The sequence below is a fragment of the Plectropomus leopardus genome, chromosome 4 (assembly GCF_026936395.1).
Source record: "Plectropomus leopardus strain MGB_pleo_1.0 chromosome 4, ASM2693639v1, whole genome shotgun sequence".
NCBI lineage: Eukaryota > Metazoa > Chordata > Actinopteri > Perciformes > Serranidae > Plectropomus > Plectropomus leopardus.
Genome location: NC_142179.1, coordinates 310,001 through 325,000, shown reverse-complemented (window position 1 = coordinate 325,000; position 15,000 = coordinate 310,001). Strand labels below are relative to the sequence as shown.

The 15,000-nt window shown below is 41.1% G+C and overlaps 2 protein-coding genes and 1 long non-coding RNA gene across 6 annotated transcripts in view; 1 reads left to right on the top strand and 2 right to left on the bottom strand.

The window, feature by feature from the left end:
* Positions 1-9,564, bottom strand: part of LOC121964020 (zinc finger MIZ domain-containing protein 2-like) — a 31,916-nt gene extending 22,352 nt beyond the window's left edge. The window contains exon 1 of the mRNA XM_088076081.1: positions 9,149-9,564. The gene's annotated coding sequence lies outside the window, so the exon portion shown is untranslated. The remainder of the gene's footprint in view (positions 1-9,148) is intronic.
* On the top strand, positions 7,958-12,398 carry LOC148189641 (uncharacterized). The gene is made up of 2 exons (XR_015776343.1): positions 7,958-8,684; positions 11,098-12,398. It is a non-coding gene; the product is annotated as an uncharacterized LOC148189641 (long non-coding RNA).
* Positions 12,124-15,000, bottom strand: part of ogdha (oxoglutarate dehydrogenase a) — a 44,345-nt gene continuing 41,468 nt past the window's right edge. For all 4 annotated transcript variants that reach the window (XM_088076078.1, XM_088076080.1, XM_088076077.1 and 1 more), the window contains 3 exons: positions 14,895-15,000; positions 14,280-14,434; positions 12,124-14,106 (listed from right to left, as the gene is read on the bottom strand). The exon at positions 14,895-15,000 is cut by the window's right edge and continues 58 nt beyond it. In XM_088076078.1, coding sequence (XP_087932204.1) covers positions 13,986-14,106; positions 14,280-14,434; positions 14,895-15,000 — 382 coding nt within the window. In that variant the 3' untranslated portion in view covers positions 12,124-13,985. The remainder of the gene's footprint in view (positions 14,107-14,279; positions 14,435-14,894) is intronic.

Below are 15,000 nucleotides of genomic sequence, written 5' to 3'. Positions count from 1 at the left end.
TCTTCCTGCTCAGGTACTCTGTACTCTTCCTGCTCAGGTACTCTGTACTCTGTACTCTTCCTGCTCAGGTACTCTGTACTCTACCTGCTCAGGTACTCTGTACTCTGTACTCTACCTGCTCAGGTACTCTGTACTCTGTACTCTTCCTGCTCAGGTACTCTGTACTCTTCCTGCTGAGGTACTCTGTACTTTGTACTCTGTACTCTACCTGCTCAGGTACTCTGTACTCTACCTGCTCAGGTACTCTGTACTCTACCTGCTCAGGTACTCTGTACTCTGTACTCTTCCTGCTCAGGTACTCTGTACTCTTCCTGCTCAGGTACTCTGTACTCTTCCTGCTCAGGTACTCTGTACTCTGTACTCTTCCTGCTCAGGTACTCTGTACTCTTCCTGCTCAGGTACTCTGTACTCTTCCTGCTCAGGTACTCTGTACTCTGTACTCTTCCTGCTCAGGTAGAAATGGTTGTTGTATTTTCACATTTCTGACCGTCCTTGAACACATCATGTTATTTTGCAGGTTTGTGAAACAAACATTCCATAACTTTTCTAAAACTTTTGATTATTTAGTTTTAAAAACTCTTCATGGCCTGGAAATCGCTATTTGCAAATTCCATGACTTCTCCAGGCTTTTCATAACCGTACGAACCTTTATATAATCTGTTATAAAACTGTTTTACAACGTTTTGCAAAGAATAAAAACTGAATCAGATGAGTGAAATGTTTGAAGCCAGCATCATTTGCAGGCGTTTGTTCAGCGTGAGGAGCAGCAGTCGTGCTGACTCACTCAGGATGATTCAACCTTCCTGGATGTTACTGTGTCATTGAACGCATCATCACCTTCATCATCGCACTGATATTTGGATTTCCTCTGAATGAGGCACCACTGAAACTAAAATCTTTGTTAACCTTTTCTTAGTTCAACATGATTTTTATTATTAAGCTAACTCTTCATTGTTGTCGTGAATATATTTTTTCAGTTTCAGTTTATAAAATAAATTGATATTATTGTTATAAGTAAAGCTGGGATGTTTTTTAGTTTACATTTTACACTATTTTTCTTTGCCATTTAGTTTTTATTTAGTTTTACTTTAGACTTGCTTATTTTTTAATCATGACATCTAAATTTTTCAACTGGAACTGTGAAAATGGAAAAATACATAACTAAAATATAAATGTATATATTTCAAATTTCATATTCTAATTTAATAGAGGTTAAATTTGAACAGATAAATTAAGATGCACTATTCTAAAAGCAAAAAAAGTCAATGTGATTAATTCATTGGCATAAAAATGTCAAAATTTAGTATTCACTGGTTATTCAAAAATGAATATTTGTGTTTATTTGGCTGATTGGTTCATTGATCCTAACAGGTAATACTTTGTTACTTCTTGATAATAAATTCACGGTGAAGTAAATATTAAAAACATTTAGTTCAGTGTGAATACTCACTACTGTCGCTTCAATGAATGAAACCAAAAAACCTTTCTGTTGTTTCAAACATGAAAACCATCCAGAGGTACACCTCCACCTTTAATAAACCATCTTCAGACAGCCGCTGACGCTTTCAATGATCTGCAGCTGTCTGTCTCTGCGGCTATCTGTCTCTGCAGCAGCTTTCTGTCTCTGCGGCTGTCTGTCTCTGGAGCTGTCTGTCTCTGCGGCTGTCTGTCTCTGCAGCAGCTGTCTGTCTCTGCGGCTGTCTGTCTCTGGAGCTGTCTGTCTCTGCAGCGGCTGTCTGTCTCTGCAGCAGCTGTCTGTCTCTGCAGCGGCTGTCTGTCTCTGCAGCAGCTGTCTGTCTCTGCAGCAGCTGTCTGTCTCTGCAGGAGCTGTCTGTTTCTGTGGCTGTCTGTCTCTGGAGCTGTCTGTCTCTGCAGCGGCTGTCTGTCTGTCTCTGCAGCAGCTGTCTGTCTCTGCGGCTGTCTGTCTCTGCAGCAGCTGTCTGTCTCTGCGGCTGTCTGTCTCTGCAGCAGCTGTCTGTCTCTGCAGCGGCTGTCTGTCTCTGCAGCAGCTGTCTGTCTCTGCAGCAGCTGTCTGTCTCTGCAGGAGCTGTCTGTCTCTGTGGCTGTCTGTCTCTGGAGCTGTCTGTCTCTGCAGCGGCTGTCTGTCTGTCTCTGCAGCAGCTGTCTGTCTCTGCAGCAGCTGTCTGTCTCTGCGGCTGTCTGTCTCTGCAGCAGCTGTCTGTCTCTGCAGCAGCTGTCTGTCTCTGCAGCAGCTGTCTGTCTCTGCGGCTGTCTGTCTCTGCAGCAGCTGTCTGTCTCTGGAGCTGTCTGTCTCTGCGGCTGTCTGTCTCTGGAGCTGTCTGTCTCTGCGGCTGTCTGTCTCTGCAGCGGCTGTCTGTCTCTGCAGCGGCTGTCTGTCTCTGCAGCGGCTGTCTGTCCCTGCGGCTGTCTGTCTCTGCAGCAGCTTTCTGTCTCTGCAGCCGTCTGTCTCTGGACCAACAACAACAAACCCGTCTGGAGACGTGTCCCGTCTCTGGGCGTGCAGTGGCTGTTAAAGGTCATATTTAATTGCCAGATTTGTGAATGGACTTTGCTACGAGGCTCAGTGAGACACTGACACAGACGGACAGAAAAACAGGAAATATTCAGCGGACGTCTCTCAGGAACACTGCTGCGTCCGTGTGACGTCGGAACACACCGAGACTTTAACGAAATACATCCAATAAATTGTGTTTCCGTATCAATACCAATAAAATGACACTCGCAGATGTGATTAATTTAGTGATCAGAGATGAAAGTGCCTGACTGAACGACTCCTGAATGAAATCTGAGAGCGTTTCAACATTATCTTATATATTCATCTTCTTCTTTTTTTGCTGAACAAAATCAGGTTTTGTTTTTGCAATTTTCTCTATTTTTTCTCGTAAAATGCTGACGGGTTTCATTTCAAATACGCTGTTTTAGAACAATAATAACCAGCAACTACTCTATTAATTCCAATGTGAGTCGAGCTAAAAGGACCAGCTGGCTAATCGAGAAGTTAATGCACAGAAAATGAATTTGGAACTACTTTATTATAATAAAAAGGGTGTATAATAATAATAATAATAATAATAATTAGTGCTGGGCATAGATTAATTTTTTTAATCTAGATTAATCTCACTGCAATCCTGTAGTTAATCTAGATTAATCTAGATTAAAATTATAGATTTGAATTTTGCCAAAGACATTCAAAATAATATCTATCTATCTAAATGATGAAAATGCATCACAAAATGCTTGAGAAAGCTGTTCTACTATAATATTTGGTAAAGAAAAATAATGTTCCATAAGATTTACTTTGGTGTTTAACTTTATTTTATTTTGTTAAACACAGACATTTAGGAGCACAGGTTCTGTCTCCATGTGGAAAAAGCTTTTTCCTGCTAACTGGAATGAACAGCAGAGGGCGCAGCCTCTGATAACATGACCCTAACTGAACTGTGGGCCTACATTAGAGGTCATGAAGAAGACCATTAACGGTCAGCAGCTTTGTGACACGGCTTGAGCCAATCACTCCGGTCACTCAGGCAGACCAGCTTCCGCCTTGTTCGCGCCCCCTCCGCGTAATTCGACCAGGTATACATCCGCGCTTAAACAACAAAGTGAAATTGGTGCCTTGCTCACTGTATAGACCCAACTTAGTGAATAGTTTATCGCGCGATAATTTCCTTATCGCACGATAAGAATCCCGCGTTAACGCAGCACGTTAACGCCGTTAACGGCCCAGCACTAATAATAATACTTGTTTTACTGGATTTTTTCTGGTTTCCTGATTGTTAAATGGGAGAATTTTCTCTGTCAGACATGAAGAGAAACTGAACAGTTTTGGATTTTTAAGCTCTTGGTCAAATAAAACGAACCCTTTGAAGACATAACTTTGGGCTCTTGTGAATTACACAGAAGGACGCGTGTCACTATTTTCTGACATTTTATTTGCAAAATGATTCAATGAGAAAATAACGGACAGATAAGATAAGATAATCCTTTATTAGTCCCACAGTGGGGAAATTTCCAAGCAATAATGACAACAGTCATCAGCCCGAGATGTGAGGATGTTTTATATCACAGTAAACTGCATTTTCTGTACCGAGAAAAAAACCTTGTAGAGAGAGTTCATGTTTTTGAACTCAATAATGGATTTAATGTTAAAATAATCAGCAGAGAAATAAACAGTAAAAATAATGGTTACTTGCAGCCCCGCACTCTTTTTTATCTTTTATTAAGCATTGGCTTCATGCATGTCTTACCAGGAAATGTTGCAGAAATAAAAGGTCACAAGTTTTCATACTTTCACCATCTGAGACTTTGTACTTATTTAATTTCAGATATTTCAGACTTGTTGAGGAGCTGCGGGCTACTTTTAATATCTGTGAAAACTGCCTACAATGAAGTGCTGTAAAATGTGCAAGAAAGCCAAAAACTTGAGATACAGAGAAACAAACTTTCATCATGAAACCAAATAGCCTCACAACAAATGTTTGATTAAAAAGTAATCTCACAGTTTAAAAAGGCAAAATAAAACACCTGCGGAGCTGCGACAAACATCTAATCGGATGCTTTTTAAAAATTCACTGATGAATGTTAAGTCTATTAATTCTCAAAAAACAAAGAAAAATGTCCTCATCCTGCCTTTGTGAGGTCTTCAAATGTTTTGTCCAAAACCAAAGAGGTACAGTTTTTTTGTGATATAATAGTATTTGAATTGATTAATTTCTTGCTGATATGACATCAAGAAAAAATGGAGGAAGGAAAAATCATCTCAGATTTTCTGCTTTTCCGTGTTTTATAAAATTTTGAAATCAACCATAAAATTAGTTCAAGGTTAATTTCTTGTGTATCAACATTTTTAGGTGAGTGGTGCAAACCTGTGTTTTGTCATGCAAATATACACAGAAAATACACAGCACAACAAATACTTATCAATCAATACAGAAACTGATCGGACAGTAAAAATAGAAATACACCGATCAGAAGTTTTTTTGTTTTTTGTCCTCATAATTCACTGACGCAGTGTCATGTGACCATGGTGTGTTGGAGTGTAATAAACATATGATTTATTATCATTTATTAAACTTTCCATCATTATATAAAAATGAAAAGCTCCATCTGAAACAAACTTCAGGTAAATTGAAGCACATTGTGCTGATAATAGTCCAACCTCTCCTGACTGCAGGACTCTGACTTCAGCTTCTGTCAAACTTCTGTGTTATTAATCATTTTACTCAGGAATTAAAAACTTTTGAGTCGGCCTACTTCTCCTATAGCTGCCAACAGCCTGCTGACATTCACAGTTAGAGAAAGGCTGAAAATGTGTCTGTTTCAGACACTTTGGTGCTGTGAGGAGAAGCTGCGCTCTGTCTGTCTGTCTCACTGCGCTGCTGTCGGACCATCGGCTGTTTGATCCGCCGTGATGAAATGCTGTGGCTGTCAAACACTCAGCTGTTCTACAGTCAAAGTCTGTCACTGCGTTTGGTTCTCCGCGGCTCTATTCTTATGATCATTGGCTGTTCGTGTTGTCTGTCAAAACACGGCTGAAATGCGTTTTATCGACATTCTGTCGACTACGTCTCATATTTTAATCGAGGAAAAGTTATATCGTGATCGCATTTTATCACCCAGCCCTTGGTAACGCCCACTAAACACCATATAAGGGCAGGTTTTGTGCCGTGTGCAAAGACTCAAAGATGCCAAAAAGGTTCAAAGAAGAAGAACTTCTGTAGTAGTGAAATTGATGTCGAAATAAACTCAAAAGTAAAAGTAAGTAAAGGTACACATGCTAAAAGGTTTAAATGAATGTAATAAATCAAAATATTTTAAATAATTAGGAAAAAAAAGGCAAATCCTCATACATACAGTTTATATGAGCGGCTGGAACCATGAAATGTTTTTTTGCATGGAAAATTACTTACACTGTTATGAAAATAGTTTTCAATTAATGTTCTAATCAATCGACTAATTGATTCAGCTGCACTTGTGTTTGTGTGTCTAATAATAGTAGTAACGGAGTAAAAAGTCCAATATTTCCCTCTGAATTGTGGTGAAGTAGGAGTGTAAGTATTCGAGTAGAGTAAAAGTTCCTCAGATTTGTACTTAAGTAAATGTACTTAGTTACATTCAGCTGTGGTCTGCAGAGGGACGCACAGTAACTGAAATTACAGTAACTGGAATCAATGCACCAAGTACAGCAGTATTTCTTTAACCCTCTAAAGCAGTGAATGATCCATCGTCAGAAATACTCTCAGACATTTTCTAAATTTGATTAAATTATATACATGCGTTTTTTAAACATTCCTCAAATATGAAACATATTTTTTCCTGGTGTCGGAAAACAATTTGTGGTCTGTGGACGTGAGACGTGTTTCTCTTATCTTTGTCCTAAAATGTTCTCAAGAGAGGAGCAAAAACAAGAAAACACTGGTGGATCCCAAAACTCAGTCGGTACTCACAAAAACAAGAACAAATCCTGGATACGAGGAAAAACAAGGAAAATGCAGGTTTTGCATGAGGCCCATTCTCTTACAAATCACAAGAGGCTCTGAAATCAACCAAATCAAAATATTGCAGTGTTGTCAAAAAAAAGAAAAAATCAAGACAATAGATGGAGATAACACTTAGACCCCTAATATTTTCAGAACTGACACCGAAAAAAATCTACGATTTTTTATAAAAAAGATAAAAATAAAAAGACTTTAAAACGAGCGCAGAGACTTTTTCTTTACTGGTCAGAAGCAGAAAAGTGCAGAGAAACTGTAAGAAACATGAAGGATAAGAGAGAGCAACAAAGCACAGCTGCTACCGAAACTGCCCCAAAAATTTACCATCAATATTTCTGACAATACTACTACAGGGAGGAGCGTTTTACAGAGTATTATTACTACACTACAACTTTACAAAACTGCCTCTTGTACCTCAGTTTGAGTTTTTTTAGCTTCTTTCGTTCATAACCGACCAAAAAACAAAGCAGACAACCTGCAGCAAAAAATGTTCCTGCAGCCGCTCCCTCGGCCTCCGACACTCCCAGCTGCTCGCTGCACTTTAAATCAACACCTGAGTCATGTGACTCACCTGAGCTCGACCTGCTGCCAGCGCTCGCTCCCAATAACCCTTTCACGAGTATTTAACCCTCTGAGCCGCTGATTTGCTTTCTTTCAGGAACACGGGCACGAAGGGGAATACGTCAGTGCAAAAGCAATAAATCACTAGATTTGGGTAATTATTATTTTTAAACAGTACTACATTTTTGATTATCACAATGATAAACTTAAAATTATTGTTATATGTAACATATGTATATGTAATAATATTGTTTTGTTACTTTTCTTTTGATTTTCAGGTAATTTTCTTGTACTAATTTCTGGTTCATTTCTTCTTAAGCTGCTCATGACATATTTTATATTTTTTCCATGTTTTTGAAAGAAATCAAGCCCGACTGGCCAGGTTTCACAGAGGTCAGTACCTCCATAACATCCAAATGTGGAGCCTCTGGTCATTCCCACACCTGTACACTATGTTATTACTAATACTATTATTAATTATTATTATTATTATTATTATTATTACAATACACCTTAGACTATTTCTCAAACTGCTATAGTATCATTACACCATTTAACACATACTATACTCAAATATACTAAATTATACAGTACTATTTGCTGCTTTTATCTGTTAAATTATTGAAGGAAAACATATCAATATAACAAACTTTTCAACAGCTGTTTAACCCTTTGAAAACTGGCTCAACATCAGTGTTCTTAAACTGCTCCTTTGAGCAATAACAAACTGAGCAAACTGGTTTGATTTCTGTCAAAAACACGAAGCAAGACATGTTCTGCAACTAGCAACAATTAGTAAAAGTTACTTTTAAAAACAAGGTGAGGATTATTGGAAAATTATCTTGAAAAAATGAAAGAAAAAATGTTCAGAAAACTATATTTACAATTATAATCATTATATATATATATATATATATAGTTTTATTCTGTCATTATGTGCACTATGTGCATTGTCTTGTTTTTCTTACCTGTTTGTTGTTGTTGAGCGAAACACTGTTACGAACAGAATTTCCCTTCGGATTAATAAAGTATTCTGATTCTGATTTTATAAAGAAGAACTAAACTCCCCATGGTGTGCAACATACTAAATTATTATTATTTTTTAAAATAATTTACAATATTTAAAATGATGTTACAAAAAATCTAATAAATTATATGAAATAAACACACATACATATACACACACACACTCATATATTTAATACATATTTAAAAGTGAATCCTCCAAAATTATCCTATTGTGAAAAAGTTTATTGTTCTTTGTAATTTCAATCAAAAAGGTAAACTTTCATATATTGCATACTCATTACTCGTACATTTTTGGGCCACGTCTTGTTAAGTTGCACGACGTTTTTGTAAAGAAATAAAACCAGAAAAAAACCGTCCTCAAAGGGTTAAATAATGGACAATAACAAAGTGTATTAAATGAAACGGTCCAGTCTGTCTTCAGTGTTTGACCCCCCCCCTCCTCCTCCTCAGCCGCGTGCGCGACACACTCACGCGCCCGTTATAAAGTTACGCTGAGTTTGACAGAATTACCGGGACAAACCGGGAGGTGCTGCCCCGGCGAGAGTGCGCTGAAGCCCGCAGACAAAATGACGGAGAGCCGGAGGAGACATTTTGAGACTCCTTGTACTGTTGAACCAGGTAGAAGCTAATGCTAACATGCTAACAGAGGAGCTGGAGGTAGCTGTTAGCATGTTAGCATGCTAACGGGACGACAACAACCCACCGCGTCTAAAACAGCCCGAAACGATCCGCCAAAAACACTGTAACTCACGTGGCCGCTAAGCGACAAGTCAAAATCCAGATAATGTGTTTAATTTACCGCGGTTATTAAACTATTAAAATTAGTAAAACGTCACCATTTCACTGCTGTTAGCCTGTTAGCCTAGCCTAGCACCACCGGGCTGTGACAATGGAATGCTACGAGGCTAACAGTTAGCCTCCAGTTAGCTGCTTCCTCCGGCACAAAAACCCCGAAAACAGTGGCCAGACACGCGGCTCTGATGTGGGCTCATCCACCGGCACATTCCCGCTATTTTAACATGTGACTGCGTCTCACACGGTCACGGTGAGCAGAAATGTGGTGAAACGGTGCGCCGACCTACCTCCTGTTCTTCCCCAGGTGTCCGAGCCGGGCTCCGGGGCTCCGCAGTCTGAGCTCCTCCGGGCCTCCGGGGCATCAAGGACCGAGCGAACCCAAACCCGGCACAGTCCGGCTCCTCAGCCGGGACGAAACCGCGTCAAATCCGCCCCAAAATATCCACAAACGTCCCGACGAAATCATGCACGGAGGCCGAGAATGAGCCCCGAAGTCCTGGGGTTACCTCCAGCCGGGTAGCCCTCCCTGCCGCCGGCCTCTGCGTGTGATCAGCCGGCCTCAGGAGGAGACACCATCCGGCTCCGCTCCGCGGTTCACACGGCGGAAACACACGGGACCGAATAACCCGGGTTCACTTTGACGTTAGATCAGCGTTTCCTCTGCATTACTGCCGGTGGAGGAGTCAGCCAGGAGGAGGAGGAGGAGGAGGAGGAGGAGGGGGAGGAGGGGGAGGGAGAAACTGTGAGAGGGAGGCAGAGAGACAAGAGAAACGGACAGAGAGAGAGATATGGTGTTTGCAAAAATTAGGACAAGGTCACAGTGACCTTGACCTTTGATCTATGACCATTAAAACTGAATCAGTTTATTCTTGCTTCCAAAAGAAAATGTATGCAAAATTTGAAAAAAATTCCCTGAATGTGTTCTTGAGATATCACTTTCATAAGAATGAGACCGGCAAGGTCACAGGGACCTTGACCTTTGACCACTAAAATCAGTTCATCCTTGAGAACAAGTGGATATTTGCACTCAATTTGAAGAAATTCTTTCAATATTCTTGAGATATCCTAATAATGGGAAAGATGAGGTCACTGTGACCTTGTCCTTTGACCTATGACCACCAAAATCGATTCAGTTCATTCTTGAGTCCAAGAGAGTGTTTTGTGCCAAATTTGAAGAAATTACCTTATCACATTCATAAGAATAAAACAGACCTTGACCTTTGACCACCAAATTCTAATCTGTTCATTCTTGAGTCCAGGGGGAATAAAAGTCCCTCAAGGTTCTCTTGAGATATCACATTCACAGAAATGACACAGACAAGGCCATGGTGACCTTCACCTTTGACCACCACAACTGAATCACTTCATTTTTGAGTCCAAGTGAACATTTGTGCCAAATTTGAAGAAATTCCCTCAAGATGTTCCTGAGATATCGTGCTCTGAAGAACGTTCTGTACAGACGTACCGACAGACGAACGTACAGACGGACTTATTGCCAACACAGAGGCGTGATTAAAAACAAATTTTATGTCGTTTTTTAATGTTCTTGTTCTGTAGTTTGAATATTTTCAGACTCGTTTAAAGAAAGCAGCTGTAAGAGCCACAGTTCACAAAAAGAAAATAATATGTATAACATAAATATATTTATGTTGTGACATGATATTTTTTAAAAAGCCCACAGTATTTAAAAAGTCTACATTATTTATGTGTTCTGGAAAACTGATTATTTACGGACGCCAAGAACGGCCTTACTTTTTTTCTTTTAATGCCATTTTTAAAACCACAAGTTAATTTGACAAAGGAGGTTTTATTTCGTTATCTCGAGTAAATGAACTATGGTATCTGGATTTAATGAAATAAATCAACGTGTTATTACGAGAAAACAAAATCATTTTTCATTTTGTTTTGGAGGGAATGACATCATCCAGCCGAAGGTAAAAATGGTGTTTAATTCTGTTTACTTGAGAAAACTTTGTTTTATTCTCTTGTGGGACAAAGATAACAGATTATCTAAAGATAAAGAAATAATCAACCTATTCTCACAGAACGGGATGTTTTATTTCGTTACTTTGAGCGGTATGAGTTTTTTAATGTGCACAAAAAAAAAAAAGTATAAAAATCAATGTTGCTGCTAATCACGGACATATCCCAGGCTGTGATTATAAAAAAATCTACTCAGCATCTAGTTTATTGAGAGTTATTAATTTTTGTTTGTTTTTTTTTCATTTAAAATCAGAGTGGCCACAAACATTGGATCCTACACTTCCCATAATGCACCTGATAAAGTCTTTCATTACAGCCTCTGTGGCTGCTGATCTGTTTGTAGTCTGATGACATCACTGTGACATCATCTGGATAATTTTCCCTGGGGACCTTACGAAGCTCGTACAGACTGTGTGTGTGTGTGTGTGTGTGTGTGTCTGCGCGCTCGCCTGAGGAGACACTGCTGTGATCTGCAGCCTCTGTTTCCATGGCAACAGATGCTCACGCACTCACACCTATGATCATGATGTGATGTGACGTAAGAGACGCTGTGAGGTCATTGAGGAGGCGGACCGAGAGGGAGGAGACAAAGAGAGGAAGAGGAGGACGAAGGTCTGAGGAGGAGAACAAAGGAAGGAGAGAAGGAAGCAGGGAAAAGAAACAAGGGAGGAGGAATCAAGGATCCATCCACACACTCATCCACACATCCATCTCCTAAAGAAAAAAAATCACCCAAAATTTTAGAGAAAATTGTTAAATGTTTTCTTTCAAAATCACCCAAGAACTATAAATAAAAAAAATGGCCAAAAATTTGGAAGGAATAAAGGACAAAATGTTTTTAAATCATTAAAAAAATGCCTGTTTTCTTTGATAAATCACTGAAAATCATAAAAGAAGAAAAAAATTGACCCAGAAATTTTAAAAGAAAAAAAATCACCCAAAATTTTTGGGGAAATGAATGGCAGAATGTTTTCTCTAAAAATTGCCAAAAATGGGAGCGGCTACCAATCTGGGCGATGCTTCTCGTGGACGTCCTGGTGAGACGTGGACTGGTCGGACTTTGTGTCCGCCCGTCTCCGATGAGCTCGGAGGAGTCGGACGTGTCTCTGGATGTTGCTGTAATCTGACTTTCACTTTAATTATATGTTGAAAAGATTTCAAGGAGCAGAAAAACTGATGTTTATAACTGAGAATACAGTAGTGCTTTTATTTTGAAAGGTCCAGATCATGCGTCTGTGTTTTGTTTTTGAAATAAAACAGAAGATTCGGAGGCGGCGGCTCGTCAGTACATACAGTATTCTTTATTGAATGAAGCAAAATAACGAAGAGAATTTCCATCCCCTTTTATGAAAATAAATAAATCATTTTCTTTGTCTCACAGAAGCCCAGAACGCCACCCGCCGCCGAAATCTCATCCTCTGCTGTCGATTTAGTTTCTGTCACTTCCTGCTGACAAGAGTTCATTCAGCTGAAACATAAAAACATGAGACGCTCGTTTTGGCACCAGATAAACGCTCGCCAGAGAAGAAGAAGAAGAAGAAGAAGAAGAAGAAGCGAGAGACAGAAGCCGAGGGGTTAAATCACAGCCAGCAGTGCATTTGATTGAGCTCACGTCAGGACGCCATTTTATTCCCCAAAAATATCCCTTCAAAAGAAAAAACAATAAAATCTCAATGTGCCGGTTAAGCGTTGCCGTGGTGACTAATTACAGACTTTCCTTAACGAGCTAACACACCTGCTGAAAGGCAGAAACCCTCCACCTGCTGCAGCCGCCGGCTCACAGCTAGCCGCTCCCCCATTCGCTTTCAATGGGCAGCGCTAACGAAGCTAATGATGCTAACGAGCCGTTCGTTAAAAACTAAAAGTTAAAATGTTTCCTGCAACGTTTGAGGTGAAGACGAGGGAGTGACGATGATGTCATAACTGCTGACCTGCTGTTGCATCATACCGCTGGAGTGAGAGTGTATGTATGTGTGTGTGTGTGTGTGTGTGTGTGTGTATGTGGACGGAGGACGGTGTGTGTGTGTGTGTGTGTGTGTGTGTGTGCTTTTGAAACTTCACACTCCACCACAGGAAACTTTTCTGGGGCAACGTTGCCTCATAACAACTTGTCAGTTTATTGCAAGTTGCTGCAAACTCAAGTTGTCTCAAGTCTCGACTCAGACACTCAGCAACTTTAGGAGCAACTGTTGACGAGGCGGAGCGTCACACCTGCAGCGACGAGCATCGAAAGTTCGCTGGCGTTCTTTAATCCGAACCAGACTTCGTTGTGCAGATTTTGGACCAGATCTCATCGAAGATCTCCTTTCCTCCTTTAAATCGGCGAGTCTCGGACTGCTCCTGTCTCAGAGTCAGAAGTATTTTTACCAGCTAATAAGTTGACATGTTGAGGCAACACGCTGCTCAGAAAGTTGCTGCGTTGCCTGTGGTGGAGCTGCTGCCTGTACTACACACTGATACCACAAAGTACACACTGTACACACTGCAGGACCGTCACTTTTTAAAAAAACTGTTGGCCAAAAGTATGTGGACAGCCGAATATTAGTCTTTCACTGCTCTTCAACTTCGATCGGTCGCTTTTCTGATAAACGATTAATCGATTAATCACTGGAGTCTTTAATCAAACAAACCGTCTATCTGTTTTCTTCCATCGAATTAAGTTCTTTATCTGACATTTATAGATCCTAAAACTCACAGAAATGATCAATACTGTCAACATTTAAGAAGTGACGGCCCAACAGGAGTATTACACTGTAGTACACTGTAGTACACTGTAGTACACTGTAGTACTGCGCCAATGATGCTAGAAATAATAAATCTGCTTTAAAAATACTTTTTGTTTTTGTCAGAAATCTGAAGTTTCAGTGAATTAACAGTTTAAACTGAGTGGTGTGTGTGTGTGTGTGTGTGTGTGTGTGTGTGTACTGTGTGTATGTGTGTGTCTGTGTGTGTCTGTGTGAGTGTGTGTGTACAGTGTGTGTGTACAGTATGTGTGTGTGTGTGTGTGTGTGTGTGTGTGTGTACGTACAGTGTGTATGTACAGTGTGTGTGTGTGTGTGTGTGTGTGTGTGTGTGTGTGTGTGTGTGTCGAGGGCTCGGGGGGCTCGGGGGGTCAGAGGTCAGACAGGTGTGGCTGCAGCTCTATTGCTGATCTTTGAAGGCGTCCAGACCGAAGGCGTTGTCCAGGAAACGCCGCAGCTCCATCAAGTGTGTGTTCTTGTTTCCGGTCGCTGGAGCGGCTGCAGGATCTCTGCCGGCGTACCTGAGAGAGAGAGGGTTAAATCAAAGCCTTACAAACCAGAAACCAGTCAGGAGGAAGGACATGAGGATGAGGAAGATGAAGAGGACGATGAGGAGGATGAAGAGGATGAGGAGGATGAAGAGGATGAGGAGGATGAAGAGGATGAGGAGGAAGATGAGGATGAGGAGGATTACCAGACAGGTTTGGCTCTCTGGATGGTGGTCCTGATGCGAGGCTTCACGTAGTCATAGTAACCCTGGTTCTTGTGCTCCTCCTGACACCACACCAGGTCGGCGTTATGAAAACGCTCCGACTCCGCCTTCACCTGGTCGAACGGGAACGGAGACAGCTGGACGACAGAGACAGAGAGACAGGCGGAGACAGAGAGACAGAGAGACAGAGAGACACAGAGACAGAGAGACAGGCGGAGACAGAGAGACAGAGAGACAGAGAGACACAGAGACAGAGAGAGATGGTGGGGTGAAATCCCTGGAGGACGTGGGACATCCTGCACGAATTTGCAACAGAGCATGCAATTTCAGGACGTGTGTGTGTGCACCTGCTCGATATGTGTGTGTGTGTGTGTGTACCTGCTCGATGTGTGTGTGTGTGTGTGTGTGTGTGTGTGTGTACCTGCTCGATGTGTGTGTGCGTATACCTGCTTGATGCATGTGTGTGTATCTGCTCGATATGTGTGTGTGTGTGTGCCTGTGTGTGCCTGTCTGTGTGTACCTGCTCGATGCGTGTATGCGTGTGTGTGCGTGAGTACGTACTCGATATGTGTGGTTGGGGTGTGTGTGTGTGTGTACCTGCTCGATGCGTGCGATGGCCACGGTCCCCTCCATGCCTCGGCTCTTCCTCTCTTTGGTCAGCTCGTAGTAAACCTTCCCGGTGCAGAAGATGAGCCGCTTCACT